The sequence below is a fragment of the Gavialis gangeticus genome, unplaced genomic scaffold, assembly GCF_001723915.1.
Source record: "Gavialis gangeticus isolate Ggan-Ray unplaced genomic scaffold, GavGan_comp1, whole genome shotgun sequence".
Taxonomy (NCBI): Eukaryota; Metazoa; Chordata; order Crocodylia; family Gavialidae; genus Gavialis; species Gavialis gangeticus.
Genome location: NW_017729001.1, coordinates 4,046,834 through 4,063,918, shown reverse-complemented (window position 1 = coordinate 4,063,918; position 17,085 = coordinate 4,046,834). Strand labels below are relative to the sequence as shown.

The following is a 17,085-nucleotide window of genomic DNA, read 5'->3' as shown; positions in this document are numbered from 1 at the left end:
ATCTGAGACTGGGTGCATCTGTAACACAAAGCACTGCACTTCTCTGTCTCAGGCAGCTCGGAGTCTCTACATTGCATCAAAGCCAGTTACCATGTCACCAGGCCACACGAGGACATTGTTCTCTGTGGTATCACCAGGGTTTGAATTACAGGGGAGCTTGGGCAGCAGGGGGCCAAGCCCCCACGTAAGAGACGAGAGCTCCTCCATAAGGGAGGAGCCCCCCCAGCCTGCTCCGTGCCTCCGGCAGTGGCTCTTTCCGGCTTCCAGCTGCCACCACCACAGACCCCCCCACAAGAGTCAAAATGTAATTCAAACCCTGGTACCACTGCTCTCCTCAGCTTGCCACCCAGAGACCAGTGTCCCCACATCTCTCCAGGTGCCAGTCTGGAGTTCCCAGGGACAGACACGCATGGACTGAGCCTTACTGTGAAGATGCGGCTTAGCAGAGTTGAGTACTGACCCAGGAATAATGGCACAGTGAGGGCTGAGGAGCAGATGAGCAGATTATTTCCAGGGCACTGGCAGACATGGCGGGGACATGGATTTTTGCTTTTCTGTCCCATGGGAAGCAGGCAGCTGCCTGCCCCTGTTCAGGGTCTGGGCACACAGAGTGCTCCTGGTGTCATCTGATGGCAGATGCGGGCACTGTGTCAGGATGCAGAGGTGGGAGAGCAAGGAGCACTGGGCCACCTCCAGCCAGTGTTGGTGTTGTCTTCTACTGTGACCCTATTGCTCCTGTCCTGAGCCAAATGTTGGCCCCAAGGCTTCAATGCAGGGCAAGGACCTGCCTCAGTTACACACACTCTAGACCACAATGCCAGGCCTGATGGGTGGACAGAGCTGGTACCAGGGTTGGCTCTCACATGCTGCTGCTAGGCAGGTGCAGTCTGATGGAGGCCCAGGCTCCAGGAGCGGCACAGGGCAGGGGACAGAGGCTGCCTAGGCCTAGTACGACTCAGTGGCCGCCTCCTCCTTCTCCCGGCGCTCAAAGGCACTGTGGGCACGCTCCAGGTCCTGGATGACATCCAGCAGGCGGGCAGTGGCAGCCATCCTGCGGTCCTGGAAAGAGCGTTCATGGTCTGCAGGAGAAAGGGAGATGATGCAGTCGGCTCTGAGCACCTGGGCAGGGCAGGGCAGACCAGTGCAGGAAAGCACCCGAAGGCCCATCATTCTGCTGCCCACCACACCCAGCTCCCACCAGGCACACGTCACCAGGCCTGAGCAGAGGATTTCTGCCCCACCCTGGCCACTTGCTCCACTTGGCATCTGCGAGAAAATGACTGGCAATGGAGGGTGGAGAGCCTGTTTGTATGAGGCAAGGCCAGCAAGGGCAGGAAGCTCCTGCTTGGGGTCCCTACAGATTTTGCAAGGGACATCCCTGCAGTGCTCTCTGCCCATCCCTGAGCAGGAGCGAGGAACTGGTACATGCGGGGGGGGAGCCCCACGTGCTGACAGGAATGGTGGGGGGACTCACTGGACCCCCTCCCCCAAGTGTGGCAAGGAGGAGCAGAGTGCTTGTCCCCTGTTGGAGGGTGAGAGCATTCACAGAGCACAACGGCAGCACCTGCTCACCCCCAGGATCTGACTGCGGTTCAGAGTGGCCATGAACCCAGGGAGCAGCAAAAGACAGTGGGAGACAGGCACCATCTTCTCTGTCGCCTGGTTACCCCCATTTGCTTGCCATCCACGTAAACCCAGGGAAAGCTTTAAGAGAGGGAAAGGCCCCTCTGCCCTCCCTGCTCGCCTGGGCATGAGCTCAGAGGCAGCATCCGTCCTCCAGGCTGACACTGCAGTCAGGGCTCTGTGAGACTGCGGGATGACTGCTGTTGGCCCGGCTGGCCTACCAGATGGGTCCTTGGCCTGTGGCAGGAGTAAGCTGGATTGCCTGGGCCCAGCGCCTAATGCCCCATGAGCTGTCTGCTTCCCAGGCTGGCACCACCTGAAGACCCCAGGGGGGCTGAGGCTCTTGCCTGCTCCCACTTCGTGGCTTGGCACAATGTTGTCCCTCTGGCACCTTCCTGCCAAACCCCCTTGGCTGCTGTGTGGAGCAGCAGGTCCATACCTTCCCGGGTATAGCTGCCCTCCTGTCCCTCCTCCTGGTCCAGTGCCAGCCTTGCTTCGGAGAACTCCAGGTACTTCTCCCTGGGGAGAGGAGAAGGCGAGTGTGAACTCTCAGGGGCAGGGACCGCTCCCGTCTGTGCAACCGTCTGGCCCAGACAGGGTGGGCAGGTGTTACATGACAGTTATTGAATCAGGGAGAGAAGGGAGTGCTCAGAGCACCTGTCTGAAGGCCCCTGGATGAAAGGGTCCGGCCAGCCCCACAGCGCCACATCCTGGTTCGCTGTTCCCGACTGAGACAGTTTCTCAACCCAGACAGACCCACGACCCATGGATCAGGACACTTCCCTGGGGAGTGGGAGAACCAGCACCCCATTCCTGTTCCAGTAAATACCTAATGGATTATACACAGCTGAACCACCCCGGTAAGAGATGCCCCTGCGCCAGACTGGCTGAGGGTCTGGAAGTGGGAGCAGTTCATGTCCCTGGATCAGACCATGTGGATTTCAGTCTCCACCTCCCTCCCTGTAGTGAGTGCTTTGGGGTGCAGGCAATGCCTCGGACCCCTGAGGACAGGCAGAAGCAGTGTCTGGGCACGCAGGGAATTAATTGCCAAGGGACCTGCTTTGGACTGCAGGCCACAGGCTTCTTTAAAGGCAGCAAGTGCAACAGCTGGTGAAAGGAAGACCCCTCGTGGTAGCATGTGGTAATATCAACCATAGACCTAAAGACGGGCCACCCCCTGCTTTTTGACCCTGGTCTCTGCAGCAATGAAGTCCTAATGGTGACTCCCTTTAAGGCCTTCAAGTGTGTGTTGGCCTGGGGACAGCATTGCCCCTGCAGGAGGCAGGAAAGAGGGATGCCTGTTTGAGCAAGGCCTGATGCCAAGCAACACTGGTGCCTTTGCCGTGAGGGACAGGGCTGGCGATCTGTGCAATCAAACCCCTCTGGGAAGCAAGGCCGGGGGAGCCAGAGCCAGAGCCCCTTGCCGCAGCTGGGCTGGAGGGTGAGGACAGATGAATGCACCCACACGGGGAGAAAACGAATGACCATGGAGCAGAGGAGTGACCAGGAACAACACTGAAAGGCCAGCGGGACCCACTGTGCACCCAAAGGTGTGCCTTTGAATCCATCAGACCCTCCCCTGCTCCCTGAAACCTGGCTAGAAGGCAGAGCTAGAGCCCCCATCCCACAGCGCAGGACCTGAGGCTGGTGCCTCTACAAAGCTAACTGCCCTCCCTGGCCATAGCATAGTCCCCCTCCCAGCCCACTGGGGCAGCTGTGTTTGTGACGCACTCCTACCCCATGCCAGCTGTGAAGTGATGCTCCCCTCCTCAGCACACACCCATGGCCACCTCCCTTCCCTCCCATGCCACAGTCCCTCCTGTCCCCCACCAGTAGTCACATGCACCTGAGCTTGTCTCTCGCCAGCAAGAGCTGCCCATACACCATCTGGGCCTCGGCATCTGGGTCGAGGGGGTCACTCCAGTCCCCAAGGGTCACAGCAGAGTGAGTCCGGCTGCAGCCATGTACTGGAGGCAAGACAAGGTGGGGGACTGGTCCAGCACATCCCGTGGCCAAGGGGAGGCAGGATGGGCTGCCAAGTTGGGTGTGGGGGTAGGGGCCTCAGCCTGCAGGAACCTTGATGGTGAAAAGCTGAAGCCTGACTGTAAATCAGGCCTCAGTGCTGTGGCAGTGGGCTTGGGAGACCCAGCCTTCCAGCCAGACGGGGATGGCTGTGGCTCCTTCCAGGGCCTCTCACTGTGCCTCAGCCACCAAGGAAAGGGAGGGGGCACTAAGTTGAGGTGTCTGCTCCCTGCCAGCAGTGGGACCTAGCAGACTGATCTGGGACATGGGAGCCCCAATTCTGGTCCCAGCTCTACCCCTGGCTTGGGGGTGACCTTGGACAAGTTACTTCCCCTGCCTGTGCCTCAGTTTCCCCATCTGTGAAATGGGACAATGACTCCAGTCTCCTTAGCAAAGCACTTCGAGATCTGTCAACAGAGAGCACCAGACAGGAGCTGGGAGGGATGGGGCAGGAGTCCCTTGGCATCGCTTCCCCCACCACCACCCACGTCCCACACTGAGAAATGGCAGCATCAAGGGTTCTCCTGGGACTCTGCAGGCAATCTCACCCCCAATGCTGCCTCTCCCTCTGAACAGGACCCCACCCAGAATTTGCCAGGCAGGACACTGGTGAAAGGTGAGGAGTACCTGTGCGGTCAGCCTGCAGGCAGCAGGTCCAGCGGCTGCCTCGGAAGGCGCCAGGGTGGCAGGAGGGCAGCATACGCTCGTTGTAGATGCTGGCTTTGCGAATGGCGGACAGCCACTGATTGAGTTCGTTTACGTTCTGTGGGGACAGGGTAGCATCAGCACCTGGTCCCACCCACCCTGCGGCGTGGCACAGGCAGCAGTATGCCCACCGTGTGTGGCCTGTAGCTGCCAGTACAGCAGGATCCAGCAGCTCAGACAGCACTTGAAGTCAGTGGTAGGCTGGGGCAGGGTTGGGTGCACTGAGAGGCCCAGCTGTCTCTCATCCCCCAGAGCCACTGCCATCACTACATAGCTCTTTGGAGGCCCACAGGCTGTTTAGGCTGTGCCTAGGCCCCCTGCATTCTGGACCCCTGCATTCACTGGGCATGGGGGTTAATTTGGCACAAGGGTGATGCCCCTTGGAGACTGGTGCCCCCAGCCCTCATCACCTTTACCAAATGCTCCCACTCCAGACTCTTGGCTGCAATCACAGCCCAGCCCGCTGTGCTCTGGCGGGAGGGTGAATGCTGGTCCAGGAGCATGAGCTATTTGCATCTCCCAGGGATGGGGTCACCCACAGGCAGCACACAGCAGGGGAGATGCAGGGCTGGGTCAGCCTGAAAAGCAAGGCCCACACCAGTGGGGTGCTGCAAAGGAGTTTTACCTAGATTGAGACCCAGAGCTCCCTGTGCACCAGAGCAGAATGCTCTTGGGACACGCAACTAGGCAGCCTCTGCCTACGAGGCCAGGATACCAGCTTTCCCTCAGCCATGGCACCCGGGAACTGCAACCATGGCTGGCAGCATGCAGGGGCCATTGGGATCCCCACCCTTATGTTCATGCCTGGCCTCCCCTTTCTTTTATGCACATGGGCAAAGCCAGAAGCCATCCAGCCCTACCTGTGGACAGAGGAAGCAGGCAGCACTCTCCATTATACTTGTTGCTGGCTCTCCAGCACACTGGCTGGCAGCACTGACCTGCCCCCTGCTACACACACGGTCGCCCTGGGGTTCTGGCATCTTGGTCATCCTCCAGGGATCAAACCCAGGCATGGCAGAGATAAAGTACGAGCCCCTGCAGGCTGAGCTAACACACTAAGTCCCCAAGCCAGGAGCCACAGAGGAGGACACGTCCAGAACAGGGCACACAGGTTGGCCCCAGGGGCCACACTGCCACCGCCCCCTGGTTGTGCATGCTCACCTTGCACTGGATGTACATGGTGTGGAGCTGCCCCTCGCCATCCTGTGTGATGATCTGCATCATGTGTGGCTGCTGGAAGGCATTTTCGTCTACCCTCTCCACAGCACAGATCCGCTGGATGGGGATGGAGGAGCGGACCTGCAAGATGAAACCACCCCCCAGTCCCCACCATGAGATGGTGCCTTGGGGGCAGCAGAGGAGGTGGGAGGAGGGGTCTCTATACAGGCCACAGCCCCTCCTCACCCATCAGCAGAGCTGGGAGAGGTCAGTGCAGGGGTAGCAGAGGGCAACAGGCGGGGACTGGAAGGCAGAGCTGGGGGGAGCCCAGGGCTGGGAACAAGGGGGCTTCAAGGTGGGACTGAGGGAAGCTGTGGGGAGCCCAGAACAGAGCACCCAGCATTGTTGTGCCTGACCCTGGCCAGTATTACCCACCCCATACTGACCGCAGCTCTGGTGATCTGCAGCTCCAGAGGCCCCATTCTGTCAGGGGCCCCTGAGCCCAAGGGCACTAGGGGAGTAGGGCAGGGCCCTACCTGCCACTCAGGGGACTTGGAGTAGGAGAGGGTTTCACTGCTCAGCCAGAAGTAGCGCTTCTTGAAGGTGAAGCGCGTGACCAGGTGCAGGCCCTCAGCCTTGCGCTTGTGCAGGTAGCCCTCCTTGATAGTGGCTGACGGGTGGAAGAGCATCCGGGGCTGAGCCTCACCTGCTGTGGGGAGGAGGGGGAGCAGTTACCCAATCAGCTTGCCCACTCCCAGCCTCCACCGGTCACTCTAGCCCAGTGCCTGCCATCCCACACAGCACAGCTCAGGCACTCAGGCCACTTGTGGGACTCAGAAAGGGGTAGCATTTGGTGCCAGCATGACAGAAGCTAGGGCTAGAAGGTGAGGTCTGCTGAGGGCACCCACAAAGCCAAGCAGAAAAGGCCCCAAACCCAGTGTGCTTAGGCAGAGCGCTCTCCAGAAGGAGCTGCTATTTTCCTACCAATCCCAGGCTCTGGAAACATCTACATTTTCATGTGTGCTATCTGTCCCCGGCTCCTAGCTCTGAGCAGAACCAGACCACCCTGGCTGTGCCCATCTCAGCCGACCGTGACTCTCCCAGCTCCATGGCCCTTTGGAACTGGGCTGGCTCCTTCAGGAGTTGCTCTCAGGTACTTTTGCTGCTCTGTTTTCAAGTGTGTGCAGAAAGCTGGGTGCAAAACCACCCGTTATCCCACTTTTCTTCACCTAGGCTCTGCTCTGATTGGGGCAAGCAGAGAAGCAAGGGGGTCAATTACCAATGGAGCTAGACCCACTTGCCCCACAGGTAAGAGAAACACCAGAAAAACTTGCAGAAGCCCTAATCAGCTGCTCCAGCTCTGCAGCCACTGGGTTCGGCCAGAAAAGGGCACTACATCCCCTAAAACGGAAAGGCAAAGCTGGCACTGCCTGGGAGCTGTCCCCATTCCTATTATATTGTCACCCCTCATCATAGAAAGATCTCAAGCTTCCTAGTGCCCTGGTGCAGCCCATCATGCTGTGTTATGATGAGATCTTATAACCCAACAGTGGGTGACAGAGGGAGCTGCCTGGCTGTGGGCAGAGACAGGAACAGCCCTGACATATGCATGCTGTAGCCAGTGTGTGGTTTGGGATGTGGCTAGAAGCCATCTGGATCTGCTCAGGCTGTAAGACCAAGCCCTGCCCTCACTCTGGTGGGGGCAGCTGATTTGAGTGTGGGGTCACTACTCCCAGCACTGTCCTGCCTCCCTGGATGTTCAAGAGATCCCAGGTAGAGGACCAAACCCCCAACTACAGAGGAAGGCCAAAACCCCCAACATGACCATGGAGTAAAATTCCTTCCTGACCTCACAGCAATCAGCCTGACCCTGGGCAAAGGGGCAAGATCCTCTAGCCAGAAGCCTCTGGCTATCAGGAATGGGAACACTGTAGCACCATAATGGACATCCCTGCTCTGTCCAGGTCTCCTCACCAAGCTTCTCCCTTGCTCTTCCCCTCTGGGGCCCAGACATGCTTGAGCAGAGCCTGCTGACACCAGGCCCTGCTGTGATAGCAACAGCATTAGGCTCCTGTGCTGGAATAGGGGAGTGGTTGTCCAGTCTGTCCAGTCTGGCTGTCCATGTTGGAGACTCCCAGAAGCAACTCCTTGCACATACCCACACCCAAGCTATATCCTCTGGTGTGAGGCACAGCCCACTTGCCCTACCTCTCAGATTCAGAAATAGGGTGAGGGGGACTTGTCTCCCTCACTGAGTTTCTCCTTTACTGCAGTGGAGTGATGGGCCACTGAAGGGCAGTACTGGGGCTACAAGGATGGACCCACTTCTGACCCTTCTAAAAGATGGGACAAGTTTGGAGTCACTAGGGGCCCAGATGGATCCAAGGGGGATCTGAGCACTAAGCTGGTGCTGAGGCTCAGGATAGCTTGTTGTTACATCCTCATGAGAGCTGGGCCCACACAAGAAACGCATCAGCTCTTTGCTCAGCTCTGTCAGTGAATTTGTACCTACCCCACTATGCCCCAGCCTCTAGGAAAAACTTGAGTGATAGGATTTTACCACCACTGGGACTTGGAGATGTTGAATGTGGAAGTTGTATGTCAGGAAACAGATGCCCGCTGTAAAGGGACAGTGTCACCCAGGGGATCCTGCCACCTTCCTCAGCCCCACATGTCCAGACCAAAGCCCTTGGTGTTAATGTCGCCTGAGCCCTGGAAATGCTTCAGGACAATTCTGATATTTGCAGCTGCTTAGAGGACCCCCACGAGTCCCCTGGGCACAAGAGGATTCACCGTTTTCGCTGTCCACATCAATGAGCTTGTCCAGAAAGTCCTTGACATGGCTGACACAGGGAATGATGAAAGGGTGCAGCGGAGCCATCCACTGCTCTTTGCCATGTCCCAATTGTAGGCCCAGGTTGCCGATGCTCTGCACTGCCTGGCAGAAGAGAAGAAGGGGGAGAGGGTCACAGTGTGGGGCTGGGCCCTCTCCCTGCAGCATCCCCAACTCTACTCCCTCCTCTCTGTTGGGGGCCTGTGTGGCTGCAGGAGAACCTGTTTGCTACACAAGGTGCCTCTGTTAGTAGGGAGAGTGTCGCATCAGAATCACAGGGCTCCAGGCACCCAGTCCAACAGATGTAGGATTCACTTTTCCTTATCCTTCCCCAACCGATGTCTGACCAGCCTTTTTCTGAAATCACAATCCTAGGCCAAGAGCCTTCCTGTAAAGTCAAGCCCAACAGACCATGCAGATAGTCTTTCCTGCTCTTCTGCGGCCTGAATGTTACAGTTGTGAACTATGCAACAGGGACCTCTCTGGAAAGGGGCTCACACTTGGGTAATGCCCAGGGAGCATAAATAAATCAATACACATTTTATTTAGAGGAGACTTTCCTTGACTCTGGCCCACAGCAGCAGCCTGATAAAGTTTTCAAAGCAAAACAAATGGCTGCATGTTCCCTGGCTGGGGATGGTTTGGGCAGGCCTCAGGGACAAAGGGAAGGGCAAAAGATACCTCCTCCCCATTCTCCTCTCACACCTTCCCCACACATTAACCATTCTCTCCTTCCATCCCTACACCGCGCTTTCAGCACACGTGGTACCACACATTCATTCCTTGCCAGTCAGTTTAAGTCCCTGCATCCTATTCCCCCCTACCTCCATGGCCTGCCCCAGTCTGGTACATGGAGAAGTGGGATGGGTGCCAGCCTCCAGTCTGGGTTAGTCATTCCTTGTGAGTGCCAGCACAGAGGAGCTGCCAATCACAACCAAGCCCGGAGACTCAAAGCATGAGAGAGAGTACTGGGTGGGTCTACTAAAGGGTTCACGGGATGCAGGGGGGTGACATTCAAGATCCTAGAGGTGACCCTCAGACCACTGCCCAAGCCTGTGGCTCCACTCCAGGGGCCAAGCCAATCAGGCCACACAGCAAGGAGGTTTGGTAGCCCTCTAGCAGCAGGGATGCTCTCAGAGGAGAGACATGGGGGGAGGCTCTTGACTGGAGATCAGACTGACCATGCTGGACGACAAGAATGGGTTCTCCTTCTGTATCAGCCCCCCCCCACCCCTCCCCCAACACAGCACTTCCCTATTCCACTCACAGGAGGTGGTTAAAACCATTTATTTTTAATTTCCATATTCCAAGCCAAATTTGCCAAATCAAATTCCAAATCCATGAGTCAGTCCAAAACCATAAGCGGCCTCACTACTGGCAAAAATCCTCCACCCCTACCTGGGGCTTCAGATGTTTCCAAATCCTTTGGCAGACATCCTATTTGCGGGCCCAAGGCTGGAGGCTCAGGGTTCAGATGCCCCCAAGTTTTGCTTGCCCTCAACCATAAGGCCACAGGAGCAAGCTAGGGAGGAGTCTCGCCTTTCCATAAAGTGGGCATAAAGCCAAGACCTTCCCACTCCAGCAGCTGAGAGGTTTTCTATACATTACTTTGACAGGTACTATCCCCGTGCCAGGTCAGCGGTCTTCCCCAGGTGTGACTAGAAAGACCACCTCAGTGGTCACGGTGTTTCCCTTGCCGGGCAAGCATAGGACTACTCTTGATCTGAGCACCGAGATGCAACCTATTGATTAAAACCAATAGGTTGGATCCCAACGTGGCCTTAGTGACATCAGGGGCTGCACTGATCTTAGTGGAGGATGTGGCCCAGAGATATGAATCACTTCCCACCTTGCTGCTATATCTAACTGCAGTAGGCTATACAACAGCACACCCAGGGGCTCTCTCACACAGGTCCTCTAATCAGCCAGCCCCAACAGTCATCAGGCTCTCAGTACATTACACCACCCGGTTCCATATCTAGGATGGATACAGAACATTGTCTGGGCAGCCCAGCCCAGCACAGATGATTTTCCAGAACAAACAGACCTAGGATGCTACAGGAAAGCCTGCTAGGGGTGGTCCAACCAAGATGCTCCAGTAAATGGTTCTCTCATATATACCCCTGCCGCTCCCAACCCCTCCCTCCCCAACACTGATTTGAGGCCAACATTAAATTCTGCCCAGTATCTGTATCAATACTCCAGGGCACAACCAACACTATGCTATTTCCTTTATTTTTTATGGACATTATACATCTGCACAATTGATCACAAGCAGACGCTGCTTGTTCTGCAGGGGCAGGTCAGATGACCTCTTGTGATACAAGCAGCACTTGTTCTAATAGATTTTAAGGTGAGAAGGGACCATCAGGTCCAGTGTGACTTTCCCTATAACACAGGACATAGAACATCACTCAGCTGCCCCATCACTGAGCCCATTAGCTTGTGTTTGGCTAGGGACATCTTCCAGAAAGACACCCAGTCTTGGGTCCATCAGTGGAGAAGCTACCACTTGCCTTGGTAGCTTGGTACCTTGCTGTAAAAAAATGTGCTTGATTTTCATTTGAATTGGTCACACTTCTGCTTCCAACCACTTGTGGCCTCCTCTTCACCACTGCCCATTAGTACTGGGTACCTCCTCTCTGTGATGGTGTTTACTCACTATAATTAGATATAGGCAATGGATGTCTGGGGCAGATCCTCAGCCAACAGCATAGCTCCACTGAACTCAATGCACATTTACACAAGTCGAGAGCCTGGCTTCTTGGCACCTCTAGCTCTTTCGGTGGACTTCTGAGGAGAGGATGTGATCCAAAGGGCCAGGATCCCCAACACACATTACAGAGACATGCCATGGTGATAAAAAAAAGCAGGATACCCATCCTCCCTCCTTCCCCGAGTGCATACCTTGGCCAGGAGCAGAAGTGTGCGGCTGGTCCGGGGGTCAGCATGTTGGTCCCGGAGGTTGAACAGCTTTGGAGTCAAGATGGCAGGAGCAAAGAAGCGGAGGAACAGAAAGCCACTGATGGCGATGTACTTCATATCCTGAGGGAATGGGAATTTATGTCTCCAGGGATTTGCTGTCACCATTAAGGGAACGGGACCCCTTTCCCCATGCTCACATAGGCTCAGTGGGGCATCAGTCCCCTTTTCAGACCTGCCACTGGAGGGTTGCCTCCAGATGAGGCTTGGTGGGGGGCACTTGGGATGTGCATGTGTTCTCCAAATTCCTTCAGGATTCCACCCAAATTTGCTCCCAATTCCTTCCCCGGACCCAGCTCCAGTCACAGCTACCAGCTCCCAAGTCAATGGGCAGTGAAAAGAATCCCCTGAGAGCCATCCGGGAGTAGCTGCTGCTTGGAGGCAAGAGGGAATGTGCTAAAGCAGGCAGTGGGTGCACCTACATGAGATGCTTTGCTCGGGATTAGTGCAAATTACTGTGCAGTAAGCATCACTGTCTATACGTGCAGATGCTTACTGCACAGTAATTTGCTCTTATCATAAGTAAATTTGCTTCCTGGAAATACAAGTAGCAAATTTACTCACAATAAGTTACTGTGTAGTACAGCATGTGTAGACAGCCAAACAGCAGCAAACTTGCTCCTGGTCAGCCAAGCAGCAGGGGGCAGGGGATTGCTCCCTGGCCCCAGGAGCTGCCTACTGCTGGAGTGGACTCCCCCACCAAACTCGGGTGGGGACAACGTCCCCCTACCCTGGCAGCAGGGAGCTCCCAGCCCCAGCTCCATGATCATAATTGCAGAGCTGGGACTAGGAACAGGCTGGGAGCTTGTTCCCAACCCCAGCTCCACAATCACAGAGCTGGGGCTGGGAACAGACTGAGAAATTTTTCTAGCTCCAGCTCCGCAATCGCAGAGCTGGGGCTAGAAATGGCGAGGTACAGGCTGGGAGATGAGCTGGGGGATCACTGCTAGCTGCCCCACTGACAGATCAGGGCAGGGGGCTAGGACCTGCCCTTCCCCTGCAGCTCTTTCCAAGCCTCCCCTGCCCCTGTCTGGGGAGTTGGGGCTGGGAGCTCCCTGCTGCCAGGGTAGGGGGGGACATTGCCCCCATCTAGGCTCTGGTGACAGAGCCCACCCCAGCAGCAGGCAGCAATCCCCCAGTCCCTGCCAGGAGACCGCTATCTCCTGGCCCTGTGCTCCCTGCCAGGCCCTGTGCTCCCTCTGGCTCCCCTGACAGCCTAGAGCTCCCCCTGGCTGCTGCAGGGGGCCAGTGCAGGGCTGGAGGGGGTGGCAGCCGACTGTTGCCAGGAGCAGCAAATCTGCTCCTGCATTCCTGCACATACAGATGTCTGCCTGAGGTGGATTTACTCTAGTAATTTACTGTACAGTAAACCCACCCCACAGCATTTGCATCTGTAGATGGGCCCAGTATGTCACCTGCAGCAGCCCATGCTCTGATTTCATTGGGTATCAGCAATGAAGGAAGGCTGGGCCAGACAATCTGTGGGGCACTTGAGCGAGGTAGAAGGCACCAGAACCAAGCTATCAAGAGTATCAGGAGGATTATGGGATATAGGATTCCTGGGTACTCTTCACAGCTCTGCCACTGATTCCCTGATGCAGACCAGCCCAGCCTCTGGCTTCTTTACTTTTCGTTCCATCCAGGAAGAGCACGCACCAACTGCTGAAACTTGCTTAGCCTGATGGAGGGTTTTTGAACCCGAATGCTTGCTTAATAATTGTTTTCCAACTGTTTAAGTTGGTCAAATAAAAGATATCAGATTCACGCAAAGAACCTTGTCTGCCACTGATTCCCTGATGCACTTGAGAGGGAAGGCAATGAGCCCTAATTCACTGATAATTAAACAAAGTGCTATGAGATCCTGGTGTAACGACCCCCTGTCTGGCCACCACTGGCGACCAAAGCTGGGATCCCTAATCCCAAAGCACAGGCTTCTACCACTTGAACAACTGACCTCTCCCCAGTGGAGGTAGCAGCAGCAGGGCAGTACCCTCTTATGTAGTCCATTACCAGAGCAGTGGTTCTCAACCTCACTGGACACAAGACACCCTCCATAACCTTTGTGAATTTAGTGGCACCCAATTTCAAAAACTAATTTATATGTTATGGTGTTTATCTCCTTAAACAGAGAATAGGCAGTAGGGGTGGGGGATTATCTATGCAGAGACAAGCCTGGCTTATTTGCTTAGCTCATCTGCTTATCTCCTCACATCTCACTATCTTCTCACACCTTGTGACACCCTTCAAAGGACCTGGTGCCCCAACCTCTGGTTGAGAATCACTGTGCTAGAGGGAGACAAAGACACCCTGGGTGATGGGCTACACAGATGAAAGGTGAGTTGTCCAATCCTTGATGGTTGGCTATAAAGCCATGGGCAGGCCTATAGATTAAGACTCTTGTAACCCCACCCCTGCCCCTTCCACCCTACTCACACCACCCCCTCCACAGCTGCCAGACCTCGTGCTCGGCCTCTGGAAACTGGTCCTCGACCCGTTTGTGTAGATGCTTGAAGGCCACCCTCATGATTGGTGGACATTTCTCCACCGAGCCAATGATGGACTCCATGATGTCGCTCAGATATCCCTTCAGGAGCTCCAGGCTGCTCTCCCGCACCTGAGCCTCAGACAGCGAACCCTTGAAGGATATCCGCCTGGAAGGAAACCCAGAGTGATGCACGGTAAACCCACTAATTGCCTTCACTGCATGGTCTCTCTTGCTTTATTGAGCTAATAAACAAAGCCTTCCCCTACTTCAGGGTGGGTGGATTGCCTAGTTTTCCAAGCCAAGTTCCCACAGTAAACTCCTGTGGTACACTGAAGATTTCAGTCTCATATTTGGGCCCATTCTTTTACGCAGAACATTTTGAAGAAAGGGACAATGACCTTGCTAATGCAATCAGCATAGTAGCTTCTGGCTATTCCATATATTTTCTGCTATCCCTTAGTTTCTTTGCATTGTGGACGTCTGCATTGACAGAGCACTGCTATCCGGCAGGGAGTAGAGATGTGGCCTCAGTGTAGAGGAAAGCAGGGGGAGAAGAGGTCAGCTGGAAGTGTGGGTTAGATTCTTTGGCTAAAACAAATCATTGTGAAATAATTAACAAGTTGTCATTTCAATTGCAGATTTCAGATTCAATGCCCAGTTAGGATGTATGGGGCAGTTTGTCCATGTCAGAGGTATTGTGCCAGGCTCCAGATGAAGGGTCTGTTTGGATCAGCAAGGGCTGGGAGCTTATAACCACATTTTCTGGAGTCATGAGTACTCATGGCCTCTCTCAGTGGAACATGGGCTGCTTGGACACTTGAAATCCAGGTGACTCAGGGGTTAGATTCTGGAATACAGTCCCATGGGGAAGGTGGTTCTGGGGGATGAAGAATACACACAGCCTTAGATTTGAAAAGCAGGACTCACTAGCAGCCAGAATTTGGCACTGAGCAGGCCCAAAGACTGTGAAACTGCCTTGAAAATGAGCCCATGACAGTGCAGAACTGAATTCTCTGAGTAAATTCCAGCCCATGCAAGGTGCAAATTGCAATTCCGGTCATAGCAATCCTCTGTTCACCCACAAATACTGGCTTCCAACTAGAGAGGTTTGCTGGGCCTGACTCATCTTCACAGTGCCCTTCAAGAAATCATGTCAGCCAACTCTGTCAGCACCCTTGGATGAATCGCATCTGTCCCCAAGGACTTGTACATGACCAGCTTTTCTAAATAGTCCCTAACCTAGTCTTTCACCCTCAAATGTACCAAGTAAAATCAAGACTGGGCTGCATGGATCACCTACAGAGCCTATGGATCATCTGCAGAACAGGTGCAGTGTGGATAGGAGCAGGATAGGCTGCTTTGCCTGGTGCTCCCTCAAGGCTAGAAGGAGGCAACGTCTCTGGGGAGGGAGGGGACTCAGTGTACAAGGCCCATTCAAACTGGCACTTTTCTGCTGAGCTGAACAACATGGAGATCAGTTAGCAGTGACTATAATGGTTGATGCATACTCTCTAGTGACCATGCTGAGACCAACCTGCCCATCTCTTGCCACCAGGCAGCTGGTAGTGGCTGGGAGGGAGTCGAAGCAGTGACCAAGAAGAGAAGAGCTACCTGATGGCCCATTTGCCTCCATGCACAGCAGCATCCTGGCTTGACAACACACCACAACATACATTGCTCTGTCCTACTTCGAACAGCCTTCCCCACTGGAAGAGAGCTGAACTCAAGCAGCCAACACTCAGGCATGAAAACTACTTCGCTCAAAACTGAGACCCATCATCTCAGTGGAGCTTAGCTCCAGGCCACAGAAGGGCCCTCCCAAGTTCCCTGGGCAGCCGTGCTGGAGAAGGGGAGTGTATTCCAAAGGCCATGGAGACAGGGGATTAATTTTTCTCCTTGCTCTCCCTCTCCCCATCTCAGTCTGGGGCAAGCAGAAGGTGGACAGAGAATGATCCTAGATTTGCAACCCCAGGGTTCAAAATCCTCTCCCCATCCCTGCTGGGGGTGACAGGTGCCTGCTTCCCAAACCCCGAGGCTCCCTGGCTCCACAGTCTGCAGATCCAGCCTGCAGAGGCCATTAGCATGCCACTGGGTTATTTTTAGAGGTATAAATCACTTGCCAGGCTCACTTTTCTCTGCTTAAATTAGCACAGTTAAGTGGGAAAAAATAACTGTGAATTATGCTGGGTTCCATGTGTCACTGTTTTACTAATTTGTCACATCTAATTGGGGCATGCAGGATCTTGATCCCATGCCCATGTCTGCCCTGAGACACCTCCCGCACCCATCTCTTCCCTTCTCCTCTCTGAGACATCTGCGTTCCTGCTCCTCTGACCCCTTCTGACTTTGCCTCCAGTGATCTCCTCACCCTTCACTGTCTTAGATTCATGGTTCCTTTGAGGCAGATGGAAGAAAGTCCAATCAGACACCCCCAGCCTAGAGAAACCATCCTGCTTCCAGCTATCCTAGCATGACCGTGCTCCCCACGGGTTATTCTAACATGGGAGGGTCAGCATGTCCAAATGCCTTGTGCAGCAGTCCTTCTAACCCCACATCCTATCCCCATGGGAACCCCAATCACAGCACAGCCCAGCACAGGGTTCCCCTGCCAGGTTTGTATTTTTTTCAGGTTCAATTTGCTGCTTAGCAGGTCTCAGGCTGGTGGACCTGCTCCCATCTCAGCACAGAAATATCCCTTCTACCTCCAATGCCAATATAGGCTTTCCTCAGAACAGAGCCAGTTAAAAAGCTCATTTTCCACCTATCCCAGATGGATCTCAGGTTATGCACAGAACATACCTCTCAAGGTGGACACACCTGATAGTGCAATGAGGAGCTGCCTGCCTTCAAGACTGATTCCACCTTTCTACAGTTGCCAGAGCAGGCAAGTCAGCATCTAAACCATCCTCAGCCAGTAGGAACCTCTCTGAAGGAAACTCAGATGGTGATCCCCTCATCTGGACCCAAGTCATTGGATATGCAAGACCACCTCAGAAGTTTGCCTCTCCAGGGGTTTGGGAGAGTATAGTTGTTTGGAAAAGGGTACACTGGGATTTCCCTCTGGGTAGCAAAGTGACCATGGAGGAATAGCTCCTGTTCTGCTTCCACTGCGTTATTTAGCTCTATATTACCAATAGAGGGTTGTAGCAAAATGTTGCAGCATAGGAATGCAATTATGGATGTTTTGTGTAATAATCAGGGATCCTAGAAATCTGTTTGCTATGGAAAATGTGGAAAAGTGCGGAAATGTGGAAACATGTGGCACACCTCTCATGGC

General features: G+C 54.6%; 1 protein-coding gene across 1 annotated transcript in view; it reads right to left on the bottom strand.

The window, feature by feature from the left end:
• Nucleotides 1–49: 49 nt before the first annotated feature.
• The window catches only part of RASAL1 (RAS protein activator like 1), a 54,366-nt gene continuing 37,330 nt past the window's right edge, over nt 50–17,085 (bottom strand). Inside the window, exons 13-21 of the mRNA XM_019506621.1 lie at nt 13,782–13,974; nt 11,249–11,386; nt 8,302–8,446; nt 6,045–6,217; nt 5,512–5,649; nt 4,273–4,408; nt 3,470–3,590; nt 2,063–2,142; nt 50–1,079 (exon numbers count right to left, since the gene is read on the bottom strand). Of these exons, the coding sequence (XP_019362166.1) occupies nt 946–1,079; nt 2,063–2,142; nt 3,470–3,590; nt 4,273–4,408; nt 5,512–5,649; nt 6,045–6,217; nt 8,302–8,446; nt 11,249–11,386; nt 13,782–13,974 (1,258 nt within the window). The 3' untranslated portion in view covers nt 50–945. The remainder of the gene's footprint in view (nt 1,080–2,062; nt 2,143–3,469; nt 3,591–4,272; nt 4,409–5,511; nt 5,650–6,044; nt 6,218–8,301; nt 8,447–11,248; nt 11,387–13,781; nt 13,975–17,085) is intronic.